This window comes from Delphinus delphis, chromosome 7 (genome assembly GCF_949987515.2).
Source record: "Delphinus delphis chromosome 7, mDelDel1.2, whole genome shotgun sequence".
In the NCBI taxonomy this organism is placed as follows: domain Eukaryota; kingdom Metazoa; phylum Chordata; class Mammalia; order Artiodactyla; family Delphinidae; genus Delphinus; species Delphinus delphis.
This window is the reverse complement of record NC_082689.1, coordinates 16,536,078-16,561,470: the sequence shown is the minus strand read 5'-3', so window position 1 is coordinate 16,561,470 and position 25,393 is coordinate 16,536,078. Positions and strand designations below refer to the sequence as shown.

At 39.3% G+C, this 25,393-nt stretch overlaps 1 protein-coding gene across 2 annotated transcripts in view; it reads right to left on the bottom strand.

The window, feature by feature from the left end:
- The window catches only part of EPHA4 (EPH receptor A4), a 143,432-nt gene that overhangs the window by 104,363 nt on the left and 13,676 nt on the right, over window positions 1–25,393 (bottom strand). The window contains exon 4 of one of the 2 annotated variants that reach the window (XM_060016043.1): window positions 10,931–11,059. The exons of the other annotated variant lie outside the window; for it this stretch is intronic. Coding sequence (XP_059872026.1) covers window positions 10,989–11,059 — 71 coding nt within the window. The 3' untranslated portion in view covers window positions 10,931–10,988. Of the gene's footprint in view, window positions 1–10,930; window positions 11,060–25,393 lie in introns of those variants that run through there. 2 annotated transcript variants of the gene reach the window in all.

Here is a 25,393-nt window from a genome sequence, read left to right as displayed (position 1 = left end):
CCGCGGAGCAACTAAGCCCGTGCGCCACAACTACTGAGCCTGAGCTCTAGAGCCCGTGAGCCTCATCTACTGAAACCCGCACGCCTAGAGCCCGTGCTCCGCAACAAGAGAAGCCACCACAATGAGAAGCCCGCGCATCGCAACGAAGAGTAGCCCCGCTCACCACAACTAGAGAAAGCCCGCGTGCAGCAACAAAGACCCAATGCAGCCAAAAATAAAATAAATAAATTTAAAAAAAGAAAGTGAAAGGATTTCAAGTGCGATATTAGCTAAATGTCAAAATAATAACCAAAACAGACAGACCAGCAGGAGCAGGTAATAAATCAAAACAATTGTGAGAATCGGACCTCATTAGGTTTGAAAAAGGAACACTGCTGCACAAACTGGTTATTAGCACAAGGCTCTCTTTCTCTCCCTCTTTTTTTTTTTCCTCTTTGAAAAAAAAGTTGGGACTAGACCCAAATCTTTAATACGTAATTTCTTTCCTCACTGTACATGTCTCAGCAAGTCGCCATCAGCTATTTGTTATTAAGGATCTATATAAACATTAAGGCCAGGAGACCGACTCATGCAGAAGAACAGGAAGAGAAAGGATTTGATCACACTGTTACTTTCAACTGCCTTTGTGTTCAGCATCATCCATCAGAGAGGAGATGGCCGTTAACCAACAGGGAAGCCTTTGAGCGCAGTTGGAAGCAAATTCTAAAATAAAACAACACAGCAGCGGGGAACCACGGATGGACTGATAGACTTAGGGATGGGTGAGTACCTGTGCCTGGCACGGGATGAGTGGTGACCCTGTCACATAGTGGAATCCTGCAGGGGAACTGGGACACGTGGACCCCTGGGCATCCTTCTCAGGAGAGCTGCTGGGCTCGGCATCCTTAAACATGTGGGCTGAGGGCTTGATGCGTATGATTTGGGAATGGGGGACAGGGGAAATTCTGTTCTCCAGCTCTGCTGGGTACATCCGTAGCCCTGTGGGAGCCGAAGGGAAGAATTACAGCAGGGCGTTGCAGTGGGCAAGAAGGCAGTTCTTTTTGTTGTCCACTCCTCCATTGTGCTGTGGGTAAATGTGATTCTCTGAGCCCCTACCGCCACCCCCAAGTACCTTGGAAGTCCTTCAAATACTAGCTATAAGTGGCTGAAGACAGAATGACACCTCCAAGGCCTGGGAACTAACTTATAAATGTTAATTTAGAGTCACATAATCAGCCCATGTACCCAGCTACAATCAAGTTAAGAAAAGCATCAGTTAAGATACAACTGCTTCAATTGCAGCAAATAAGTATGTTCTAAGACGACTCAAGAAAGCAAGGTCAAGAAAAAATTACTACTAGAAAAGTCCAACGAGGGCTTCTAAACCTGCTTAGTATTAAAACTGCAAAATTAGAAAAGTAATGTTCAACTCTCTATTAGATAAGCTTGCAAGACCAAATCTAGTTAGAAAGGGTTTATACTGGGGGGTTTATTACTCTAGTATAGATTAATAGATTAACCATTTCAATGCCTGAAACACCAATCATTTCTTACATTCTTCAAAGCATTAGACTTGTTTCTGTTTGCAAAAGCCATGAGTACTTTTTAAGCTTAAAGAGCCAGTACGGCTGGGACTCAAAATCCTCTTTTAAAGAACTTCTACATTGTATAATTTTTATCAAATTCTTGGAAGTCCTCAGGCAGGAATTTCAAAGTAATCACACATGGAAGTTAAAAAAAATAATAAAGATATTCTAATTCAACACTGAACCATGATAGAAAGGAAAAATATAAAAATCTACTTCTTGTACAAATAAGTACATCCTTCCAACTCAGGGCTGATTTTTAATGATATCCTTTTTCTTCGTTGATGTATGTGAAAAGCTTTTTTCTTTTCTTGTTTTTAAAGAACAAAAGTAGTATAAATAGGGTCACGTTATATCCATCTATCTGTATCACACCTATATCTGGTCTAAACAATTTTTATGTATCTAGATACAGTCTAGACAAAAACATTTTATCTAGATGTCTGTTTTATTTTTACTTTTTACATCACAGCTATTCAAACCCAAACAGAATTTTGTATCTGTGCCAAGGCCAGGGCTTAATGGTCCTCTCAGGGAAGCAGAGACTGAAGACAAATGTCTGCTGAATGAAGGGAAGGATAAATGAGAGACCATGTGCAGAATTTCCCAATGAAAATGTGTCAGGGGAATTCCCTGGTGGTCCAGTGGTTAGGACTCTTGAGCTTCCACTGGAGGGGGCCTGGGTTCGATCCCACGTCAGGGAACTAAGATCCCACAAGCAGCATGGTACAGCCAAAAACAAAACAAAACCAAAAAGGAAAATGTGTCAGAAGAAAGAACCTCTAGCGGCCATCATTGACCCTTTTCCTTTCTCAAGGTGTGGCCAATGATCTTTCAAAGTGGGACCCTGCTGAGACAAACCAACCTCATTAAGGTGTTTGAAAGGTAAATTTCAAACACTGTTACAGAGATAGTTAAATGTATCCTATTGAAAGATGGGAAAAATCCCACCTGTTGAGATTTCACAATGAGTTCTGATTGTTGGCCACCTTTAACTTGCTAAGTAGACAGGATTTACCCAAATCCCTTCTCATTCTAAGGGCAGGTTATTAATTTCCAGTTCCTGCTCAAGGAACCAAAACTTTGAGCCAATTTATGAGCTTCAAGAAGACCAGCGTAAAAGTAAAGCAGTCATGTTTTATGCTGTTACATTTAACAGTCATGTTACAGTCATGTTTTATGCTGTTACAGTTAAATGCCTGTTACATTTTATTTGAGCCACACAAATGGCCTTGGCATGGAAACTATAAAGGAGTTTCACTGAACAATATACATGCGTTATAGTAAACTCATTATTTATCCTATCATCTGGCAGCTCTACTTCTCAAAACACTGGCATTTTTTGTTCAAAACGTGTTACAACAAATCATAAGCCTGGCCGGTCTTCTTTTGACTTGGTTTCTCTTTCGGTTTGTGGCCCTTTGCTAAATGTTTGAACGAGGAAATGGAGGAAAGGTAGTCACCTGCCCCACCCACCCCCAGTTGTATCAATAAAGGACACAGATGTGCACTTGATTAAGGGGGTTGATGACTCTGAAAGAAGAAAACTGATGTGCTCAAAGCATAGACTCATAGGTGTGTCCCTGAAAGAAAAATGTTGAAACCCTGGTCGACACCCATCTGTAACTCCAAAATTCAACGTAGCTTCTAGACACACAGATTATAGGGCCCTGAATGAGTTCCAGTTTATGGAGTTTCAAAACATATGGAATAATGATGGCACCCGGGACTGTGCCTCTTCCGAGAAATTCATTCTTGACTAAAGAATGAATTTGTGCAAAAACAGACCTCTAATGAATAAACAGATCATTGACATCCCAGGTACCCACCAGTGGTTTGAGAAAATGTCTCTGCCCTGGTCTCAGCTCTGGTGCTGGTCCTGATTCTACTTCCATTTGTTGATCTTCTTGGCTAATCCACATCTAGCCCTGCTCTACAAAGTTTTCCTTTTAACCAGCATGCTAGGCTGACTCCAGAAAATTCCGAGACTCTTTATCTGCAAATGCTCTAACACTGGCGTGTAGGAAGGATCTCCCTCCCAGAAAAACGGTCTCTTGCCTGATAGCCTGAAATGGCCTTCTTCACTGGTCTGGCTGCGGGGGTGGGGTTGAGTGAATTTCCCTACCTTTTTAAAAGGAAGAGAACAAACAATCAGCAAGCTAGGATTCTCCCTGGAACCCAAGGTCAATCTGTTGGTTCCTGTTTAAAAGTCTTAATAGTTGATAACTTTTTGATTGGCTCTTCTTTGTTCTAGTAGGGCTGCCACATTTAGTTGATAATTTGATGCCTAAATCCAAACCGAACAGCCTTTCACTTCTGTGTCGTTGTCCTTCCAACTACTTTTTCCCCCAAGAAACAGTCTCCATAAAAAAGAGGTAAAAAACTCCCAATTCTCCAATAGACAGAACTGCCCTTTGCTCGAGCATCTACATGATTTAATTTTTGTATCAATCAGAAAGAATATTATTTACAGCATGCAACCAAAACAATGTGGTATTGGCTAATTTCTGTCTATCTGAACTTGACCTCATGGGCCTAGAGGGGTGTAGGCTCCATCCACAATTTTAACCAGAACCACCTGGGAGTTTGTTGACAATTTAGATCACAGACTCAAAACTCAAAACTCTTGGGAGGTGACCTTAAACATGTGTATTTGTAGCAAGCACCCCAAATGATTCTAATGTACAAAACTCATTTTCAGAACCACTGGGGTTCATCATCAGAGAGAAAAGCCTCAAAACAATCACATTCCACCAACTTATCTTATGCCATTCCTACACCTAAAAAAAAAAAAATGAACAGCCATGCATTAACCTTTTAGAACAGCTCCAAATTCCAAATTGAATAAACATCATCATCATTTGTTTACTGTCCTGAACTACCCATCTACAAAGCAATAAAACAATCATGCCAAATCAAGGGCACTTTGTTTTTTTGCTCTTCAAACAAATGATTTGTCATCTTCTCCTTTTGCTTAAATTAAGCAAATTATCCCTTAACTATAACCTTCAGGTCAACTTTCCTGGGAGGCTTTCCTTATCTTTCTTCTGCATGCCTTAATAGTAGAACAAAGATTTCGGTAAACATTACAAATCTTCATAACGACAAAACATTCTCTTTGGTTGGATGAAATATCTAGAATCTTCCAAGATCAATGGTTCTCGATGGCCAGAAGAGAGCATGCAATCAGGACTATATGATGATGAATGAGCCAGGTGGAAGAGACCAAATCTCTCCTCTGCTCTTCAAATTCTTCCAAAAATCCAGTCTCCTCAGCCCCAGGGTGTGACAGCTAATTCCCTGTTCTTAGCTCAAGGGGCATGTATTCCTCTTATGCCACTGTACTATCTAAGTTTTATCAAGTTCCTTTTCTCCCTGGAAGCCTTTCCAGATAGCTCCAGTCAACATAGATTCCCCACCCCCACCCCCCGATCTCCAGAGAACCAGCACTTAATATCCTATCACACATTTTCACATTTAAGAGCTAAAAGGCGTCCTGTAAAAGACTTATTCCAGCTAATTATTTTCTAGATGAGGAAACTGATGTGGGAAAGGTAAGGAACTTCTCCATGATCAGATAATTGGATACTTTCAGAACAGAGATTAGAAGCTCAGTGTTTCCACCCTAAAGTACTCCTTTCTCAAGAAGATTGTAGGCCTTTTTGGGATCTTGGGCTTTAGATGAGAAATTATTTTCAATAAATGTACTGGTGGTTTACCCTTTCATTGAAAGCTGCCCATCCTATTCCTTGGCTAAGGTTGCTCTGCAGTAGACCTTTGACATTCTTTAAAGATATTTCCCCAAACCCCCATTAGTTCCTAAATTAGAAAATCTCTCTTTTTTTTTTTTCTTCTGGGGAAAAGAAAAAAGCACTATTAAGATTCCAGAAGATTGTATCTCAATGAAAGAGTAATCGGAAATTCCAACATAAAGGGAAAAACATGAAGAGTCCTTTGGCGTAGAGAAGTGGTATGGGGAGAAGGGCAGCCAGGAGGACATCACAGCAGTAAGCAGGAGATAACCAAGACGGCAGCCAGGGTGCCCAGCTGGTAAGAACTAAGTGGCAGCAAGGATGGAGGATAATATTTAATGATAAAGTCAATAGAAGACAAGTCCGTTAGGTGGATCACACCATTAGGTGTGAAGAATCACTCCCAGGTTTCAGGCTTAAACATCTAAATGTAATCATATACTGAAAACAAGCTTATTGGGGGGCAGGGAGGAGAGCCCAGTTTTGGACATGTTGCATTTGAACTGGCTATGGACATCTAGGTGGGGACATAAGCAGATAATCACATGGTTTTAACATACTGAACAATACAAAGTTACTCTTCACTGTTAATCAAGAAACTAATGAGACCCATGAAAGCCAAAATAAAATGGTTAGAAGAGGTTGCTGGTTTCCTAAATTAGAAAATCTCTATTATAAAACATAATTTGGTCAAATCCCTTATCTCTAAAAGGATTTCTATATCCCCTGTTTAGGAGGATTGAAAGCATTATGTGAGAACATGTACCCAATCAGAAAAACAGATACACTGAAAGGAAGCATAGAATCCTGGTTAAGACTGCAAATCAGTAGCCGGACTTCTCAGGTTGAGTCCAGACTCATTTACTAGCTGTGTGGCTTTGGCTTTGGGCAAGTTGCTTTGCTTCTCTAAGCCTTGGTTTCCTCATCTATGAAAAAGGGAATAATGACAGTCACTACTTCACCAGGTTGTAGTGCTACAAAGAAATACTGCAAGAAAAGAGGTTAACATAGAACCAAATTCTCACCAGGTAAGTGACCTTAACACAAATTATTTAAAGGAATGCCAGAAAGTTAAATAATAATAAACTAGATAAATTGCTATATATCCAAGGGCCTATGAGTGCATGTGTGAACTGCTGTTAACATTCATCCATGCAAGCTTCCATTCACTCGCTCATTCATTTCAATAGCAAGTTCCAGGATTCTGAGGATTCAAGAGGGAACAAACTAGACTTGACTTCTTAGTTGGTTACATTGCGATTGACAGCTAAACCCAAGAATGCTGGAGACCTACCACACCCTTATCCTACTAATTTAACCATATGCTCCAAATACTTCTTTTGAGGCTGCATTCAAAGTAAGATTACTCATGAAAAGAGTTTGTTACATTGCAATCACTCATTGTTCTTGAATTAAAAAATATGTATAACACAGCATGACTGATCTTCTCATCTATCAACAACGTTGTCTATAAATGATGTGCTTTCCAAAAATGAAATCTACCTTAAAGCACAGAACTGTCCAGTACTAAGCACATTTGAAAAGAAGACATTAGACATTTTTAAAAAAGACGGTTCCAAAAACGTTTCAAAGTCATGGCAGCATTATACTAATCCTATAAAACTGTCAAGGTGACCAGTTCAAGGACTCATTTGCATAAAAGTCTCTATCGGCTCTTTGGATAAAATCAGGATGTACTTGAGAGTTACACAGACTTTTGTGTAAGTACACTGCTCAGCAACACTGAGTGTCTAGCATACAACAAGTACAAAACGAGTAATTTATTGAATTGAGCTAAGAGCCTGAAACATACTAGAATGAAATAGTTGTGTGAGTAGGGTTATAAGTCTTCTATTCTAAGACACAAATGAAAATCTCCTTAGGGATACAGCTCTACCTGTAATTTATCTCTACATTATTCTTATATGTAATATTATTTTTGGCATGTTAATGTATTGTCAAAGAATTCCAATCTAGTGACATGGCAAAAGCTGTATTTCATTTTGGAATGTAAAAAGTGTGAAAATCAACTGAATTATATATCAATGACATGGAATAATGGAAACCAGTATATTCTGGGTAATGTCACTTTTCCGAAATGATTAGCAGCCTAGAGCTATTAGATTAATTACTAGAGTTTTATTCTTACTTTTATAATCATTTGGATTTGCTGAAGGGAGATAAAGACTCAAAGCTCTTATTCTCCCCCCCCAAAAAAGAAAGAATGATTTGCCAGGATCCGCATAATTCAGATAATTAACTTCTTTTCTTGGCACTTGACTAAACCTCTGAGTTTATGCTGGCAAATAAAATAAGTGCTGAAAGTTGAAGTCACTCTTTGATCTAGTAAATCAACCCACAGAAAATTTACCCTCAATTTCACTCTTTAAATTTATGACATATCCAGTATTGTAACAAGATGGTGAAAAATAGTGATTTCTTACTGAAAATACATGATAGGCTCTGTGAGCATGCTTCAAAAATCAATGGGCCTCTTATAAATAAACAAAACTGCAGTGACATTTTTCTTTTTACATTTGTTTATTCATTCATTTCAGTGATCCCATATGGAGTACCAGAACAGAATAGAACTCTGTGTACTATATTTTAGGCACTAGAAAGGATGCAAAGATAAGTGGAATCTATACTTAGGCCTGGGAGAACATAGATTCTGATACTGAACTGTCGTATACAGTTATATAGGCTGTTCACTGAACAAGGGCATCAAACTGAAGGGGAAAGTGGGGTCTGAAATGCAGCTGAAACTCTGCTCACCAAGCTCAGGGCCCTGAAACAGGACCATAACAACCCAGTAGTAGTTGTGTAACAGGGAAGAGCCAAATCTGACTCCATGTTGGATCTGTTTCTTTTACTTTAGCGTTTGCTTCCTGTCGCTTTTGTTCACTAAAAGGATACTGTCTATACATAATGGCCTGCCTTGGGGAACCCTGCCCCTCCGCCTGAATGTTAAACCAAAGTGCCTTTGTTCAGGGCAACATCCGGACCCTGTCCATCTGTGGATGGCTGCAAGAAAGAAATTAACACACCCCCTCCCCGAGGCTGGCCATTCCAGGGGATATTTGCAAAACTTATGGCCTTTTTACTTCACTTCCTCATCTCCTCCGCCTCTCTGTGCTATAAAAGGAACTGGCATCCAAACCCTGATAAGACGGTTATTTTGAGACTTTAGTCTGCCATCTTCTGGGTCTGCCAGCTTTCCAAATAGAGTCGTCTTCCCTGCCTCAACACGTCGTCTCTGATTTATTGGCCTGTCTTGCAGCGAACAGAGTGAGCCTGGACTCAGTAACAGTTGTAGCAGTAGTAGTAGTAGTAGTAGAAGGTAATATTTATTGAGTAGTTACTATGTTCCAGGCAGGTGCTTTGCAAGTATTTACATGTCTAATCCAAACAACCACCTGTGGAGGAGGTACTATTACTGTCTGTATTTTTTTTTTTTTTTTGGCGGTACGCGGGCCTCTCACTGTTGTGGCCTCTCCCGTTGCGGAGCACAGGCTCTGGACGCGCAGGCTCAGCGGCCACGGCTCACAGGCCCAGCCGCTCCGCAGCATGCGGGATCTTCCCGGACCGGGGCACGAACCAGCGTCTCCTGCATCGGCAGGCGGACTCTCAACCACTGCGCCACCAGGGAAGCCCCTGTCTGCATTTTATATACAAGTAAACTAAGCACAGAGAAACAAATTGACTTGCCAGAAGTCAAACAGCTAATAAGTAGTAGGCAGTTTATTCACTAATACTCTGTGCCCATAAAAAGTAAGAATATGTTAATAGAAAGTATCCGTGACATTAAGGAATGCAAGCAATAAAGACCTAAATGTAAGACTGCACACTATAAAACTCTTAGAGGAAAACATAGGAAGAACACTGACATAAATCACAGCAAGATCTTTTTTGACCCGCATTCTAAAGTAATGGAAATAAAAACAAAAATAAACAAATGGGACCTAATGAAACTTAAAAGCTTTTGCATAGCAAAGGAAACTATAAACATGACGAAAAGACAACCCTCAGAATGGCAGAAAATAATTGCAAATGAATCAATGGACAAAGGATTAATTTCCAAAATATATAAACAGCTCATGTAGCTCAATATTAACAAAACAAACAACCCAATCAAAAAATGGGCAGAAGACCTAAATAGACATTTCTCCAAAGAAGATATACAGATGGCCAAGAAGCACATGAAAAGCTGCTCAACATCACTAATTATTAGAGAAATGCAAATCAAAACTACAATGAGGTATCACCTCACACCAGTTAGAATGGGCATCCTCAGAAAATCTACAAACAACAAATGCTGGAGAGGGTGTGGAGAAAAGGGAACTCTCTTCCACTGTTGGTGGGAATGTAAATTGATACAGCCACTATGGAGAACAGTATGGAGGTTCCTTAAAAAACTAAAAATAGAACTACCATAAGATCCAGCAATCCCACTACTGGGCATATACCCAGAGAAAACCATAATTCAAAAAGACACCATGCACCCCAATGTTCATTGCAGCACTATTTACAATAGCCAAGTCATGGAAGCAACCTAAATGCCCATCGACAGACAAATGGGTAAAGATGTGGTACATATATACAATGGAATATTACTCAGCCATAAAAAGGAACAAAATTGGGTCATTTGTAGAGACGTGGATGGACCTAGAGACTGTCATACAGAGTGAAGTAAGTCAGAAAGAGAAAAACAAATATCGTATATTAATGCATATATGTGGAATCTAGAAAAATGGTACAGATGAACTAGCTTGCATGGCAGAAATAGAGACACAGATGTAGTGAACAAATGTATGGACACCAAGGGGGGAAAGTGGCGGGGAGGGTGGTGGTGGTGGTGTGATGAATTGGGAGATTGGGATTGACATGTATACACTAATATGTATAAAATAGATAACTGGTAAGAACCTGCTGTATTAAAAAAAAAAAAAAGGGATGCAATCAAAACACTCAGGAGAGTTCAAAGGGAAAAGAAAATGCTGCTCGAGAGGGCCTCGAAGAATGTGTCTAATAGTGACAGGCAGGAAAGCATGTGGCGCAGGGGGAACGGTGTGGGCAAAAGCCCTGGAAGCTGGATTCTTAGAGCAGTGAAGCAACATTAAAGAGCTTGGACCTCCTTTCCCTGCAGGGTCATAGGTAAAAGCCAGGGGTGATTTCAGAGTAGGAGTGTCACATGATCAACACTCAGGTTTAGGAAGATTTATCATCTCAGTCTATATCCCATTATAATTATATAATCCCACCTATATCATCATGGCTAGATAGGTTTGGAGGAGGGGAACAGAGAAAAGAGGGAAGACAATTGTCAATTTTGCCTAAATACTACTTCATTTATTAGCACTTGTCCATTTTTACAAGATACTTTTCTTAATTAATAAACTCAATATATTCTCTCTAGTCAAGCAAAATATCCAGCCAGGGCTCTTGTGAGCACTCAAGTTTCCATGTGCAAAACGAAACAAATATACACGCAGCTGGTGAAACAGTGTATCCAGTGAATCAAACCTTTCTTAGTTGTCTTCATATCTGACAGAAATAAACAGGGTTGATATGTAATTTAAATAATTTGGCCAATACAATTTAAATGACCAAACAGCCACTTCTGATTAACATGTTATTATTTTTTCCCTCCTTTTGTATGGATATGACCTTTTTAAAATGTTATTTTACATTCAATGGGCCACAGCAAGCCTTCCATACCAATCAGTGCTCTCAGCACAGGATCTGAAAAATAAATGAGAGAATTTTTTACTGAACCTGTGATAGGTAGAGGCATTTACTGTTGAATTATAATAATCTCAAAATTATAAGGGATAAGAGCAGTTATTCCAGTCCTTCTTTCCAGTGAGGGACTTGCTGAAGCTTCTCTTACTAAAGACTCCCTCTAGTTTCTGCTTAAACACTTTCCATGGCATAGAGCTGCTTGTCTTTGAACTGTTGGCTGTTCAAACATGTAAAACTTCACCGATACAGGCAGCAGAGGGAGATGAATCTGCGGAGACTAGATCTAAAGAAAGTGACGTAGGGCCAAATTAGTGTCCACAATAGCATGGAGAACTAAGTCTTGATTTGGGACAACATCAAACTCTCAGGACTCCCAGTCAGAAGCAGCTAGAGAGAGGGTCCTAAGAAGGTACCACCCTAGAAGTCAGGTAGGCGACCCACATTCAAGTTCCTGATGATTCAGAACAAGATTCTGTGGAATTGAGAAACAGGCTGTAACATCCTAGGGGAAGGGATCGGCAAGCTCATTCACAGAGGATTTTGGGGTTACAGCCAAAGGTGCTGGTCCCATTGGGGATCTGGAATGCCAAGCTGAAAAGAGAAAGGAGTAGCTGGAATTTCTGGGCCAATAAAGTATGTGGGAAGCTGCAACATCACAGGCACATAGATGCCAATATTCACTCCAAGCAGGACAGGAATGCCACCTACAACAGCAAAACAAATCACCCACCCAGCAAGTAGGTGATTCTGAGGTTACTAATGAAGCACTTCCTTGTTCTGCACTGGCAGGAAAAAGGAAAAGGCAATTGCCACCAGGCAGAGAAACACCATTCTACACTTAGGCAGGGACAGCAAGAAACCAGAGGATGGGTACCAGGATGATCCCAAATGTGACTTCCGGTTTCCTTTTCTTGTTTTCCAAATGCTCTACAATGAACAGTATTAGTTTCATGAATAAAATGCGATAATTCATTTAATAGGGAAAAATAAATTAAAAAATAACACGGTTTTATTTTTCACATTGCTGAGAGATGAGTTGCCCAAAGAAGAATGAATATTTTCGGTGTGAGGACATGCGTGCAATGTTTCACTGTCCTTAGAGATGCTACTCTATTTTCAAATGACAAGATCTTCCAGCTAAGAGTCAACATGTACAGGATTCCTTCACTGAGAAAGATGGAGGCAAAAGGAGTCTAGGAAGTGGGAAAGAAAGGATGCAATGTTTTTCTATATTCCATTCATGCAATTGGAGAAATAACTTGCAAGATGTTTAATTCATTTTAAAAAGGGGAAGGTGCAAAACTGAACTGCATAATTAATATCCCATGGTGAGTAAGTGGGTACTGGGAGATAAGTGCAGGGAATGCTAGTATAGGCACTTGGATGACCCAGTTTAAAGGTGTTAAATCTCTGGTGTGTAGCAAGATGAATTTTAAGGCCACAGAAACAATTGATTACACAGCAATCAATGCATTTAACTCATAAAAAAGAAGAATCAGCTAACCCTTCAGGAATTTGAATTGCTGGTTTCTGTGTGTGTAGTTATTTTAAAGCCCACTCATAATCCAGGAAGTCATTTTCCTTTCCACCAGGGCTTCCAGGTGAAGCCCTGAAGGCATTCCTTAAAACTGTAAGACAACAGTATCGAAGAGATTATAGAAAACAACCAGCCTCATGAAGCTCACTTTAACAATGTCTTTATGAAAGGCAGTGATTCTCTGAGTTTTAAGAGCAGTGACGTTCCTTCGATAGTGGGAGGGAAAATTTACAGTAGGTTTAGAGGCAATAATGTTTATCAGGTGACTAAACTATATTATCATTTATATCAAAGGCTATCCTTTATATTAAAGGGTTCCTGCTAACAGCTATCACATAGCCAATGAATCCTACATTTGTTGAAAATAAAGCTTAAAAGCTAATTGCTTTTTTTTTGGATGAAAAGAAAGGCTTTGTTGGCAAAAACCTTGAAGTTTTCTAACATGCACGTGCTAATGAGTAAAACTACCTCCACTTTGGAGCTCACTTCATTTATGAGTATTGCATGGAAATGGTCATATGAAGTCACTAGAGGTATGTTATTTCTCATTGTTTCAAGCTTAGGTAAGCACGTATCTCAAAACTGAGTCTTTTCCAATAAATATCAAAGCCTCTATCTAAAACTGCACATTTTTCAAACCAACAATTATTAAAAAATAATTAAGTCTATATTTTAAGATGTTCCTGTAAGGATATTCAGGGCAATGTTATTAAAAAGCACCACACTAAAAGCAACCTAAAAGCCCAAAAGCAGAGGGTGGGTGAAGAAACGGTGGTACATCCAAGCAACAGAAATCTCTGTCAGCTTTAAAAATGATGTTATCAAGTTATATGTATTGATCTGGAAAGACTTTTTATCATCATGCTATACGATCAATAACTCAGTGAGTGTGTGTGGCAATGTGTGCATCAAAGAAAGTCTGGAAGCATAGAAACCAAAACAATAAGTATGACTCTCGTTATGTGGCGACATTATAGATGACTGTGCCAGTCTTTTTACTTGCCAATGGTATTACCACATTTTCCTACAAAAAAACAGGAATTTCTCATGATTTTTTTCTCACCCCAATAACTTTGTAATTCATCAGTTCCCTTCAACATGGCTTAAAACCATATTTTCATACTCCAATAAGTAGGGTTTCCCATGGTATACTTAGCTGCTATAAACACAATAAAACCAGAGTACAATTAACATGAGAAATCTATGTTTTGGTCAAATGAAGTATTAATCAGCTGAAATATTTTAAAAATGAAATATTAAAGTATCTTTTTAAACCAAAGACATAATAGATATATTAAAAAATGTAACATGTGTACCAATCAGACGAATTATACTGCAAAATTAAAAGTAGTAACAGTACGCCCATTTCACAGATGAGGAATAGAAGAAACTAGAGGGATTAAGTGATTTGCACAAGATCCACACTCCTGGAAGAGCCCTAGTCACCCCACCCTGGGCCCAAGCCCTAGGCCACCAAACCACACTGTCTTCGCGAGAAACCCACAAAGGCATAAATAAATAAATAAAACAAACTCGAAGATATGAAGGCAGAAACCTTGACACAAAGGCTAAGTTTTAATGATCAAGGAGAAAGGCATTTTTCATCTCCTGTGATGGAATGAATTGCATAGTGATTCTATTCTTAGACTAAGGAAATCCTTGTTTTTCTATAAGGTCAAATTCATAAATGAAAAGCAAATAAAACTATGGTCATCCTTCCCTTCCTGGACCACTAGCCTCATCCTTTCTTATATTCTACATGTAACAAGTATAAACTAAACTAATCCTCTATCCTGCCAGGTCAAACCACCCTCCCTTAAAAATTACCTCATCTCCTAGGATTTCCTTAATCTAAGAATAGAATCACTAAGCATTGTTGCACCAAACCTACAACCTTGAAGTTACTCAAAACATTCCCTTTCACACACCCCCTAGATCCCACTGGCCACTGAGTCCACCAGTGGACCAATGCACCACTACTATGTCCAAATTTCCAAAAACCTTCCTTTACACCACACCTCCGGCAGCACTCAGCATCTCCCTCTTCCAGGTCCTCAAACTTCACTTATCACACATCATAAATATTTTTACTGGGCTGCCTGCTCCCTTAGACTGCAAACTCTTTTGCAAAGGAAATAGTACACACAAAGGCATGGAGACCTCAGAATGTATTGATGCGGACAAAGAGAGTCAGAGCGTATCTGAGGATTTCAAGCTTTTATGGGGGTGGGGGGCCAACAGTTTACTGAAACCCCAACGATTGCAATCAAGGACCAAGTTTGATCTCATATCAAAAGCCTAATTTGGGGAGTAGACTTGAGTATATAGGACTTAGTTCTCCAAGGCCAACTTCAAAGGTATGCAGATGCTACTTCACCCTGGCTGCCTACATCTTTTCTGGGATTATCCTCCCTTTGACACAGTCAAGAAGGCAAGACTCTAAAATTCCGTATTTCAGGAGCCAGTCTTTTTATCTTTAATTATTTTTTTCTTTCTTTTTTACTTTTTTTTTCACTTTTTTTTTAGTTGAATGCTTAATTTTTTTAAAGTCTAGTTGATTTACAAGGTTGTGTTAGTTTCAAATGTACAGCAAAGTGATTCAGTGTTATATATATGTATATATATTATTTTTCAGATTCTTTTCCATTATAAGTTATTACTAGATATTGAATATAGTTCTCTGTGCTATACAGTAGGTCCTTGTTGTTTATCTTTTTTATATAGAGTAGTATGTATCTATAAAATCCCTCTCTCCCCACCTCCTACCCCTGGTAACAACAAATCTCATCTGTTTTTCTGTAAGTTTGTTTGTTTGAAGTATAATTGACCTAGAACACTATGTGAGTCCCTGGTGAACAACGTAGCGATATTTCTATACATTACAAAATGATCACCACGATAAGTCTACATGCTATCTGTCACCATGCAAAGATACTACATTATTACTGACTATATTCCCCACGCTGTACATTTCATCCCCGTGACTCATTTATTTTGTAACTGAAGTTTGTACCTCTTTATTAATTTATTACATACTTTATTAATATGAACCTCAGTTTTCTCATCTGCAATATGAGAAGCGTGAACTAAATAAAGGATTTCTAAGGTCGTTAGGGCTTGAATATTCTTCAACACAAAGAAGAGAGATATCTCACTTCACAAAGCCACTGTATGGAAGAGGGTTCTCTCTCCTATTAGCAACAGAACCCAAACTAGTCTATCTTGCCATCAGGCTGAGGAGGGAGGACAAAATAGCCATCCAATATGTTTTTGTTGTTTACAGGACTAGAAAGGAATCTTTTGGAAAAGTAACTACTCAACTTGGGCAAACACATTATGCTTCCTATGTGAAACATTTGTCTATAGAAGACTAGTTTTCAGTTAAAGTAATGACCTCTTTTATTTATTAGGGTTGTGATGCAAGCAACAGAAAACCTGATTCTAAATGACTTAGCCCCCCACAAAAAGAATTTTTGAGACTTCCATAATAGAACAATTCAGGATGTAGCTGGTTTTAGGTGCTGAAAGGTGAGCCATTTCCACTGAAGCCACTAGGTAGCAACACAGTGGGGGGGGGGGAGTAGAATGGCTGCGTGGATGCTGAAGGAATCACATATACCACCATTTGCAATGTTTAGCTCACCTTTTTTCTCCTTTTGCTTTATTGCAGAAATGAATTGCATCACAAATGATTTTGCTGCCATTTCTTTCTTTTTCTGCATACATTTGCAAATAAATACTCTACCTGAACCAGCATAAGAGCACAAGCCCAACATTTAGATTATGAAAAGTTCATCCTCCTTTTTCGATTGATTTTCCTTCTAAATAGCTCTGGATTTATTGTCCAGCATTTGAGAAATCAAAAAATTTCTCATTTGGTTCAGCTGTCCTCCAGTTAAGAGGAGATGATGTTCTGTCTTATGTAAACTTGGATCTATGCTTATAACCTCCCTCTGTGCTGTGATTCAGAGTCAAAATAAGAATAATTTGTTCAGTAACACACTATGACAAGGTCTTCAGCTCTAATAATTGCAAGGTCACATTTTGCTCTTTGCCAGGCCATTTGAAATAATATAAAGGCCACCCATTGGCAGATGAGTGTTTTACAAATCTTGGAGTAAATACAGGGTGCTGTTTACATAAGTTTATAACTCAGGCATTTAAAATGTTCCTCTTACCTTGTAAGAATACAAGGCAGATTCCATATTGTTAGTTACCTTGGGGAGACATTTCTTGATTTCTAACACTTCTTACCCAGGGAAAGTATGGTATAGAGTTGGCAACTTGGAGGCTGGAGCCGCCTACCTGGTTTCAAATTGTTTTAAGTAGTCTGCATAACCTTGGGCACCTTTCCATGCCTCAGCCTTCCCAACCATAAAATGGGGATAATAACACTACCTGCCTTACAAGGCTGTTTTAGGACTAAATAAGTCAGTAGGGAACCTGGTTGTTGGTCATCATTACAGATGCTTTTATAACATGTGAGCAATTTCTTCCAGAAGACATTCCCCATCTCCTTTAATTGGTGCCTATTGGGGAAACAGATGATGATGCTATGGTGTACACTTAGATTTAAGGAAATTAAAAATAGAGAGGTTGATAGCCGGGAGTGTTTGAAGAGCTTCTCCATCTTTTCTACGCTACAAGGTCCTAGACCTGGGACTTCCCTGGTGGTCAAGTGGCTAAGACGCCGTGCTCCCAATGCAGGGGACCCTGGTTCGATCCTTTGTTGGGGAACTAGATCCTGCATGCCGCAACGAAGATCCCACGTGCTACAACTAAGACCCGGCGTAGCCAAATATATAAATATTTAAAAAAAAGAAAAAAAAGATCCTAGACCTGAATTACCTATCCTATAAGAAATATGAAACATTTGTAACAGGGGACCAAATACCCTACTATCTTAGAATCTCAACAGTTGTAAGTTATCTTATAGTTTGTCTAGTTTAGAAGCTTGCAATTGAGATTAGTAAACATACCTGAGGCAGTTGGACACGTGAGGGGAGGTTTTGGCCTGTCACAGTGACTAGAGGATGACATAGGCATTTACTGCCCAGGGACCACTCAGGACACCAAATGCCTTGCAAAGTGCATACCCACCGTGCACAGGATGGACCCGCAGTGTCTGGTAAATATTACACTCAGGGAAGAATCATCCTCCTCAAAATGACAATGGTGCACCTTTTAAGGAACACAGGGTCTCCAATCTCTTACTGGAGGGATACAGTTAGATGCCCTGGGGTCATCCAGCCAGTGTGAACACCAGCTTCAAAGGGGAACTCATCCTCTCAAAAGGCATCACATTCCACTCTTGTCTAGTTCAAAATATTAGATGGGTCTTTCCTTATACTGAGGCGATATCTGTCCTCTGGTCCTCGTGTAGCTTGCATGAGGCCCACAGAATAATTTGAAATGAAAAAAAATGAAGCTTACTAATCCTCAAAACCAATATAAAATATTGACAGATTATGATGTCAAAGTTGCGGCTCTAAGGAACACCAGATGTTTCTAGAACAGGGAATCTGTCACTTCAAGTTCTCTCTCTCTCTCTCTATTAAAGAAAAAAAAAAAGAGCAAAGCACCACAGCTCAGAGGACCTGCATCCACATTCACTCTGCAGTGAAATGTAGCTTTTCCTAATGAGATATTAAATATCATCTCAACTAGATCCTCATTAACAGCCAGGATCCTGATTTATGACTAGCTCAACCATACCTATGCATTAACTCCAGGTCGAACGATCCTATTGCCTTTAACTTATATGTTTAAGATCTACACAAGTAATGAGAAATCTCAGTGATGTAATTACAAAGGAGAGCAATGTGGCATCTGTGCTTTCAGCCCTGAAGTCAACAGAGGCTGGGAATAGCCCAGATCAGAGTCAGAGAACACATCTAACTATGGACTGGAAGAGTCATTTATGTGACTAGAAAAGCAAATGAATGAGGTTCCAGAGCTAGTTTCCTGTTGGGGTTGTTGCATTTTTTCATTGAAGTCTAGCAAATATACAGAAAAGTACCCATATCCTAAGTGCACAGCCTAGAGCCAGTTTTAATGGCGAAATCTTTCAAACTTGCAGAGTAAAGCTAGATCCCCTGCACACTAACTTTCCCAATGTTAATTAAAAAATGGAAAACTATCGTAATTAACTTTATGACTCAATTATAATCCTAAAACCTGCTAAGAATAGGAGGGGAGAAAGAGAGAAAGAGATACAGTTAGAGAAAGACAGAGAAAAAGGGAATATATAGTTTAATATCAATTGGTTATTTATTAAAAATTCAAAATAATACAAATTTCTACATTTTACTGAGCACTGAATAGATGTCACTTCCTAGTAAGGCTTACATACATTGCCTTATTTAATCCTAAGGCTACCCATGGGGTAGGTATCATTATTCTCCTGTTACAGAGGAGAAAACAAAAGTGCTAAAGTTGAGTACCTAGAGCCCATTGTCACATTGTAAATAAAGCTGAGATTAAAATTAAATTCTTATTCCAAAATCCTGGCTCTTCATCACCATTTTCGATTAACAAATAGAATTTAAGGAACTATTTATCAAAATTTGCTGCCACCTAATAGGATTTTTTTCCACAAATGCAAAGAGAGTTTACAGATTATTTTCAGAAAAATCTACTAATATATTCAATCCCATAAACACAGCAAGTCAGAAAGGTCACATAGCTAAAAGAGATACTTGAAGGTATTGCAAAATTCAAAAGCCCTTCTTCCTTAGAAATGTTTAAAAATTGGAAATATGATATTAAGACAATATATCTCACAGCATACTTAAATTATGCCCTCTAAAACTGGGCATAAAATCAAGATGCTTACAATCTACACTATTATTCTTCTCTGGACTGAAAATTCTGGCCAATTTTGTAAGATAGAAATCATAAATAAGAGGTTTAATTTTTTTAAAGGAAAAATATATGATTGCTTGCACCTAAAACTCTTAGTTCTCTAGAAAACCTAGAGAATTAACTGAAAACCTATTAGTATTCACAAGGCAGTTCAAGAAAAAGATTGGATGCAAGATAAACATAGAAAAATCAATAGCTTTCCTGTAGATCAGTGATAACCAGCTGGAAAATATAATGGGAAATACTGGGAAAACTCAATAGGTTTCTGTTTTTCAATCATTATCTGTAGTAGAAGTCAACGATCCTTTTGAGGGGGGTAGGGGTTCTTTTTAGTATATCTATTTTTTAAAGTTGCAATAATAGTTGTGATTTTTATAAGGTCAGACATTACTTCTCTTCAGTAAATGACTTTGTTTCTCTAGAAGAAAAGGAAAGATCCGATAATAGTTCAGTACAATTGCTGAAATCATAGTGCAAAATTCTTGCCTTATCAAGTACCCATTTAAAAATTACTAAAATAGTTACAGCCACAACATTTTGTAAATGAGGATCCCAGAATCCTTCCTGAAGTTTAGAAAAAAGTATGTACTGGGCTTTGTTTAGCTCAGTACAGTAGCCATTTTTTTGTCCTGTGAAGGATAACTTCCTAAAGCAAGACCATTTGGGCCCCTCAGGTGGTGAGTTTCAAACTTTTTAAAAGCTTTTCTTTTTAATCATGCAAAGACAACGTTCTCATTTTTCCATCAACAGGAGTTCCTTGGTGCAAAATTACTGCGCTTTTATATTGTTTTACTGTAGCCCTGCATTAGTGCTAATTGAAAACTCTAGGATAAACAGGCAGTTCCTAAAGCAAATGCTTTAAAAGAAACCTGACTGTTCAAAATATTACTTTCAGCTGCACATCTTTGCTGGCTCCTCGTTAGAGACCAGAGTAATGAAATCTCAATTTCTCCCATTAGTTAATTAGCACCTTTGCATCTTAAGTACTAGAAGTGTTACAGTGTTAATTACCTACAAGTCCGGCTCTCAAAAATCAGTGGCTGCTTATGGTTTTTTTCTAATGCATGGCTTTACACAACCCTTAAAAAAACCAACCTATAAAATAGTCTTCCATGTGCATAGGCTAAACGTTACAAAATGTAGTGTTTAACAGCTAAAGGTGAGTTCAAGTCAACTAGTGCCCCTGTATTGATCTCTTATTTCTCCCAACACTTTTCTTCTAATCCTCTCCATAATTACATGAACTGCTAGAGCTTTCCTGAAGCTGTCAGTGCCTCTTGCATCCATTTTCAAATGGCCAAGAGAATCTGTCTGGGCACTAGATCAAACCATCAATGTTCCCTACTCAGGGCAATCGACAATCCTCTTGAAGTCTCCCTGGCACATCTGTCAAGAGCCTCCTAGGGTTCTTCAAAACTCTTCCCCCTCAGAAGAGAGCAAGGAGGGTGGAGGAAGCAGAAAGGTATTGACCCATTCTTTTAACATGCTAATTGGCCCGGGGGCTGCTTCAGTCAGTGCCAAGCTGGACACTTCAAAAGGAAACTGTTTTTCAAAGGAGAGATGTCTTTTTCAAACACTTAAAACTGAAAACAAATGAATCTAAGCATCAAGGTCACAGTGCAATGTGAAGGAGGTTGGCCAAATAGAAATGGGATAGGGATATACACAAAGGTGGCCTTTGCATTAATTAATTGATAGTAACAGAATGTTTGAAAGATACTTTAAACTTCTACAGCCTGTGTGTCCAACATGAACAATTAAGGTATAACCTATTGAGTAGCTTACATTAATCCTTAGGAGAAAAATTAACACTGATATAATTAAACTGATATTAATTATGTAAATGTAAATTTACATTAAATTAAATGTAAAATATTAATAGCATATTGATGAATGCTTGGACATCTCCATAAATGGTGAAAATGGGAATAAAATTGTTTGTTTAATTATACCTCTAATTGGCAACACACCATGAAGGCTGGACTAAAAAAAAAAATGGAGGGCGGGTAAGAGCACCACTATTAAAGGATCTTTGTCTACCGCCTTTGTTATCAGTTTATTATTTCATCCATGAAACACGCAGTACAGATAAGACTACAAGACATAATTAAATGTGTAAAGATTGCAAAGTATTGCTAAGCTGGTAAAATTAATTCATCCAACGTGATGATTTGCTCAGTTTTCAGGTCATGTATTTCTGGGGATATATTGTTAGTTGTGAATGGTTATTAACGGGAAAAGCTATATAAAAGAGACAGCAGCTCTGGTAATGAAGATGCCGCTGCGGAAGGAAAGAGCTGGGAAACTCAGCATCTCAAATCAGGGAAGTTCTTAAGGACAAAAGCCCATGAGAAAAGCACTCCTTACTTAGCTGCGTCTTAACTAATCATGAGTTTGGCCCATATTTACCTGGTATGGTATTATGAGAGGAAATCAGTATTCTGTTAACCTCTGACCCCTCGGATCTGCAGCAGACAAAGGACCAATCTGGAGGCCTTCGAGAACATCGCCAAATGTCAAACAGCAGGGAAGCGATTGTTACAGAGGAAACAGTTGGCTTGGGCGCAGCCAGCTTCATTGGGGCAAACTGCTATTCACAGAAACAAGCCATGAAGAGATAACGCCATAAAATATGAACCAAATGGAACCTTTTTTGCCTTGCTTCTAAATTGTTAGCTTTATGGGACTTCATGCTGAACAGTATGAAAAAAATCCAATTTGCTCTGAAGCGCATTAGTCTGTCTAACATCCTAATTATTGTTTACATTGCCATTTGCCTTCTATTAAGAATTGAATAATTACCCAGCACTTCATAGTTTAAAAATACAAGCAAACAGGATTATCTGGGTAATTAAGAAACTGTACCATAGCTTTGCACTGCTGTGGCAAGTATCTGTACACGTAGGGGAAATGATAATTATCAATCAACTTACTTCAAATGGTACTTTCAGGATTCTGAGCAATTGGAGATCTGTAACTTATTAAGAAGAGGTTAGTAAGATCACGTTTGAGAAGTGTGGGTCTGTTTAAATCCATTCTTCGAAACAAGAGCCAGAGAAGCAGCTGAATTTTCTCATCCACTAATGACACGAGAGACTATACCAAGTACAGAGCCTTCTGGTGTTCTTTAATCCTAATAATCCATCCCAAATCGACTTTGAACAGCATCATCAAATTCTGTCAGGCCACGTGGAGCTAAACCGAAGCTCTTCTACATTTCGATGTTGTTTTAGCTGACCCAGCCCTTCCGCCTAATTACACTGCAAAGTCTGCCTATGCTGCCCTGTGAATCAGTGCGAACTCAAAACTAATTGAACTTCAAAAACATTTCATGCTCGGTCCTCTTCTTCTAGTTTATAGAATACATATGATCACGGCCTTCTGAAGACAGTGCTGTTTTCAAGCGGAAAGTGAAGTTTGTTGGGTTAAATATAAGTGTGCTCGCATTACCATTCTAAAGGAATAAAGCAAAGGTTAAGTCAATTTGGAGACACTGGGTGGGATGGGAAGACAGGAATTCAAAAGGCAATATTCAACCCAAAGCAAATATACATATAGAATAAGGAACAGAATTATAGTTACTACGCCTTTGAAAGAAATTTATCTGGGACATAAGTGAAAGTAAGAGATTTTAATCATGATTCTAGGTATGAAGATGGTTGTGTTCATTCATAGATAAAGGACACTAACACAATGAAAATACCAATGGTGATTTGTACATTATACGCTTTCAGTTTCTATTTGTTGAATGAGTGAATAGGTTCCAGCCCACTAGTGACCTAAAGCCTACTTTTGGAATTTCCTGAGACCTTAACAAATCTTTCTCCAAGAATTTTATCTTTTACTTGACAATGTTTTAAGCCCTTTGTTGGGCCACTTCTAAACATTCCTAGCATAATCTGAATAGTGCCATCTCCTCTCTCCTCAGAAAGAACAGCAAGATTCCAGCTGAAACTGTCACTAAACACACAAGCCAAGGGATTCACCAAGACTAGGTTCCTTTCCAAAGGTCACAGTAAAATGAGCAGCGGGGGCTTCCCTGGTGGCGCAGTGGTTGAGAGTCCGCCTGCCGATGCAGGGCACACGGGTTCGTGCCCCGGTCCGGGAAGATTCCACGTGCCGCGGAGCGGCTGGGCCCGTGAGCCATGGCCGCTGAGCCTGCGCGTCCGGAGCCTGTGCTCCGCAACGGGAGAGGCCACAACAGTGAGAGGTCCGCGTACCGCAAAAAAAAAAAAAAAAAAAAAAAGAGCAGCGGGACCGTGGGTTGTTTTGCATGGGGCAAGGGGCCCGGGGAGTGACAACCAGACACACTGGGTCGTGGGGGAGCGGGGAGGGTGCGGAGTTGTGTACAAAAAGGGCCCTGTGCAAATACCCCATTCTCCGCCTACACCCCCAATCTCTGGAAGCATTCAAATCAAAACCGAATTAATTTGCATGGTGTCTAAATCATTGGGTTCTGCATAAACAGAAGGAGATTTTGGCTGGAGTTTCCAAAGGAAGCCCTCTAGCCTTTGTGAAAGGGGGAAATGGGTGTGCTGTTTTGCATGAGGGCGCATACAGAATATGCAAATGAGGAATCTGCTGCCGGCAAAAGCAACCCTAGGCGGACAGCTGACGACCCGCATTCACGCAGAAAACGCTCCGTGTCTCCAAAGGGAGTTGTCAGCGGTACCAACCCGCTTGTTTCCCCAGAAGCCCAAATAGACTCTGAATATTCATAAAATGTCCATTTAGTCATGGGACTATTCATTACCCTCCAGATCATGGGACCCAATGACCTCACCTGCTCTCCTCCCCCCAAAATAGCTCAGAGGTACCAGCTGGAAGGGGACACAGTGAGAGAGGTTTTAGGCCCTAAGTGAAAAAGATACAGTCTCTCAGGGTCCAGGGGCCAGCTGAGGCCTTCTTTAATCATTCCTTCTCACAAGCACAGTAAAACTTAAGAGAGCACTGAGGCATGTTATTGGACACAGATAAACCGTTTTTAAAAAGCTAAGGGCTACAAATTGTTGCCTAATTTTATAGAAACATCTAAAGGGTTGAATAAATGTCATTCTCCTAAGCTACCTAAATCTCCCAGATTCTGAAAGTTTCCAGAGCTTTCTTATTTTACTTTAACTTTAAACTTTAACACTTTAACTTTAAAGTGTCTACAGAAGACAGAAGTACACTCTCTGTACCTGCCAGAAAAACAAAAAGCTGATGGACCAGTGCAGCGGTTCTCAAACTTTTTGGTCTCATGACCCTTTTACACACTCTTAGAAACAACTGAGGATGCCAACGTGCTTTTGTTTATGTGGGTTAAAGCTACCAATATTTACCCTTAGAAATTGAAACTGAGAGGAACTTATTTAAAAGTATCGATAATAAACCCATTACATGTTAACACAATATGTTTTAATGAAAAACATTATTTTCTAAAACAAAATTAGTGAGAAGAGTGACATCGTTAAATGCCTGGCTTAACAAAGGACAGCTGGATTCTCGTACTTGCTTCTCTATTCAATTTGATGAGATGAGCTATCACGTATCAGGTAGCCTCTGGAAAACTCCATTCATGAGAAAAGGGGAGGGAAAAGGCGAATGACATATCAGTATGAAAGTTTTGACCTTGCAGACCACATGAAAGGGTCTTGGGGAACCCAGCTGGAACACACTTTGAGAATCACTGCAGTAGGCTGGAGAACAGAGGATTTGATCAATGCAGATAAGAACAGCCATTTCATACCATCCCCTACACCCTTGCATATGTCACCACTGCCCTCACCTCTCCCCCCGCCAAAAAAATCTACTTCAAACCCTAAACCGGTTTCCACTGTTGGACAGACAATGACCTAATAGCCCATACTGTCACCATATTTCTATCGAACAACAATAAAATTAACAATAACGTTTTCTACTTCATTAGTGCTTAATCATTCTAGGCACTGTGC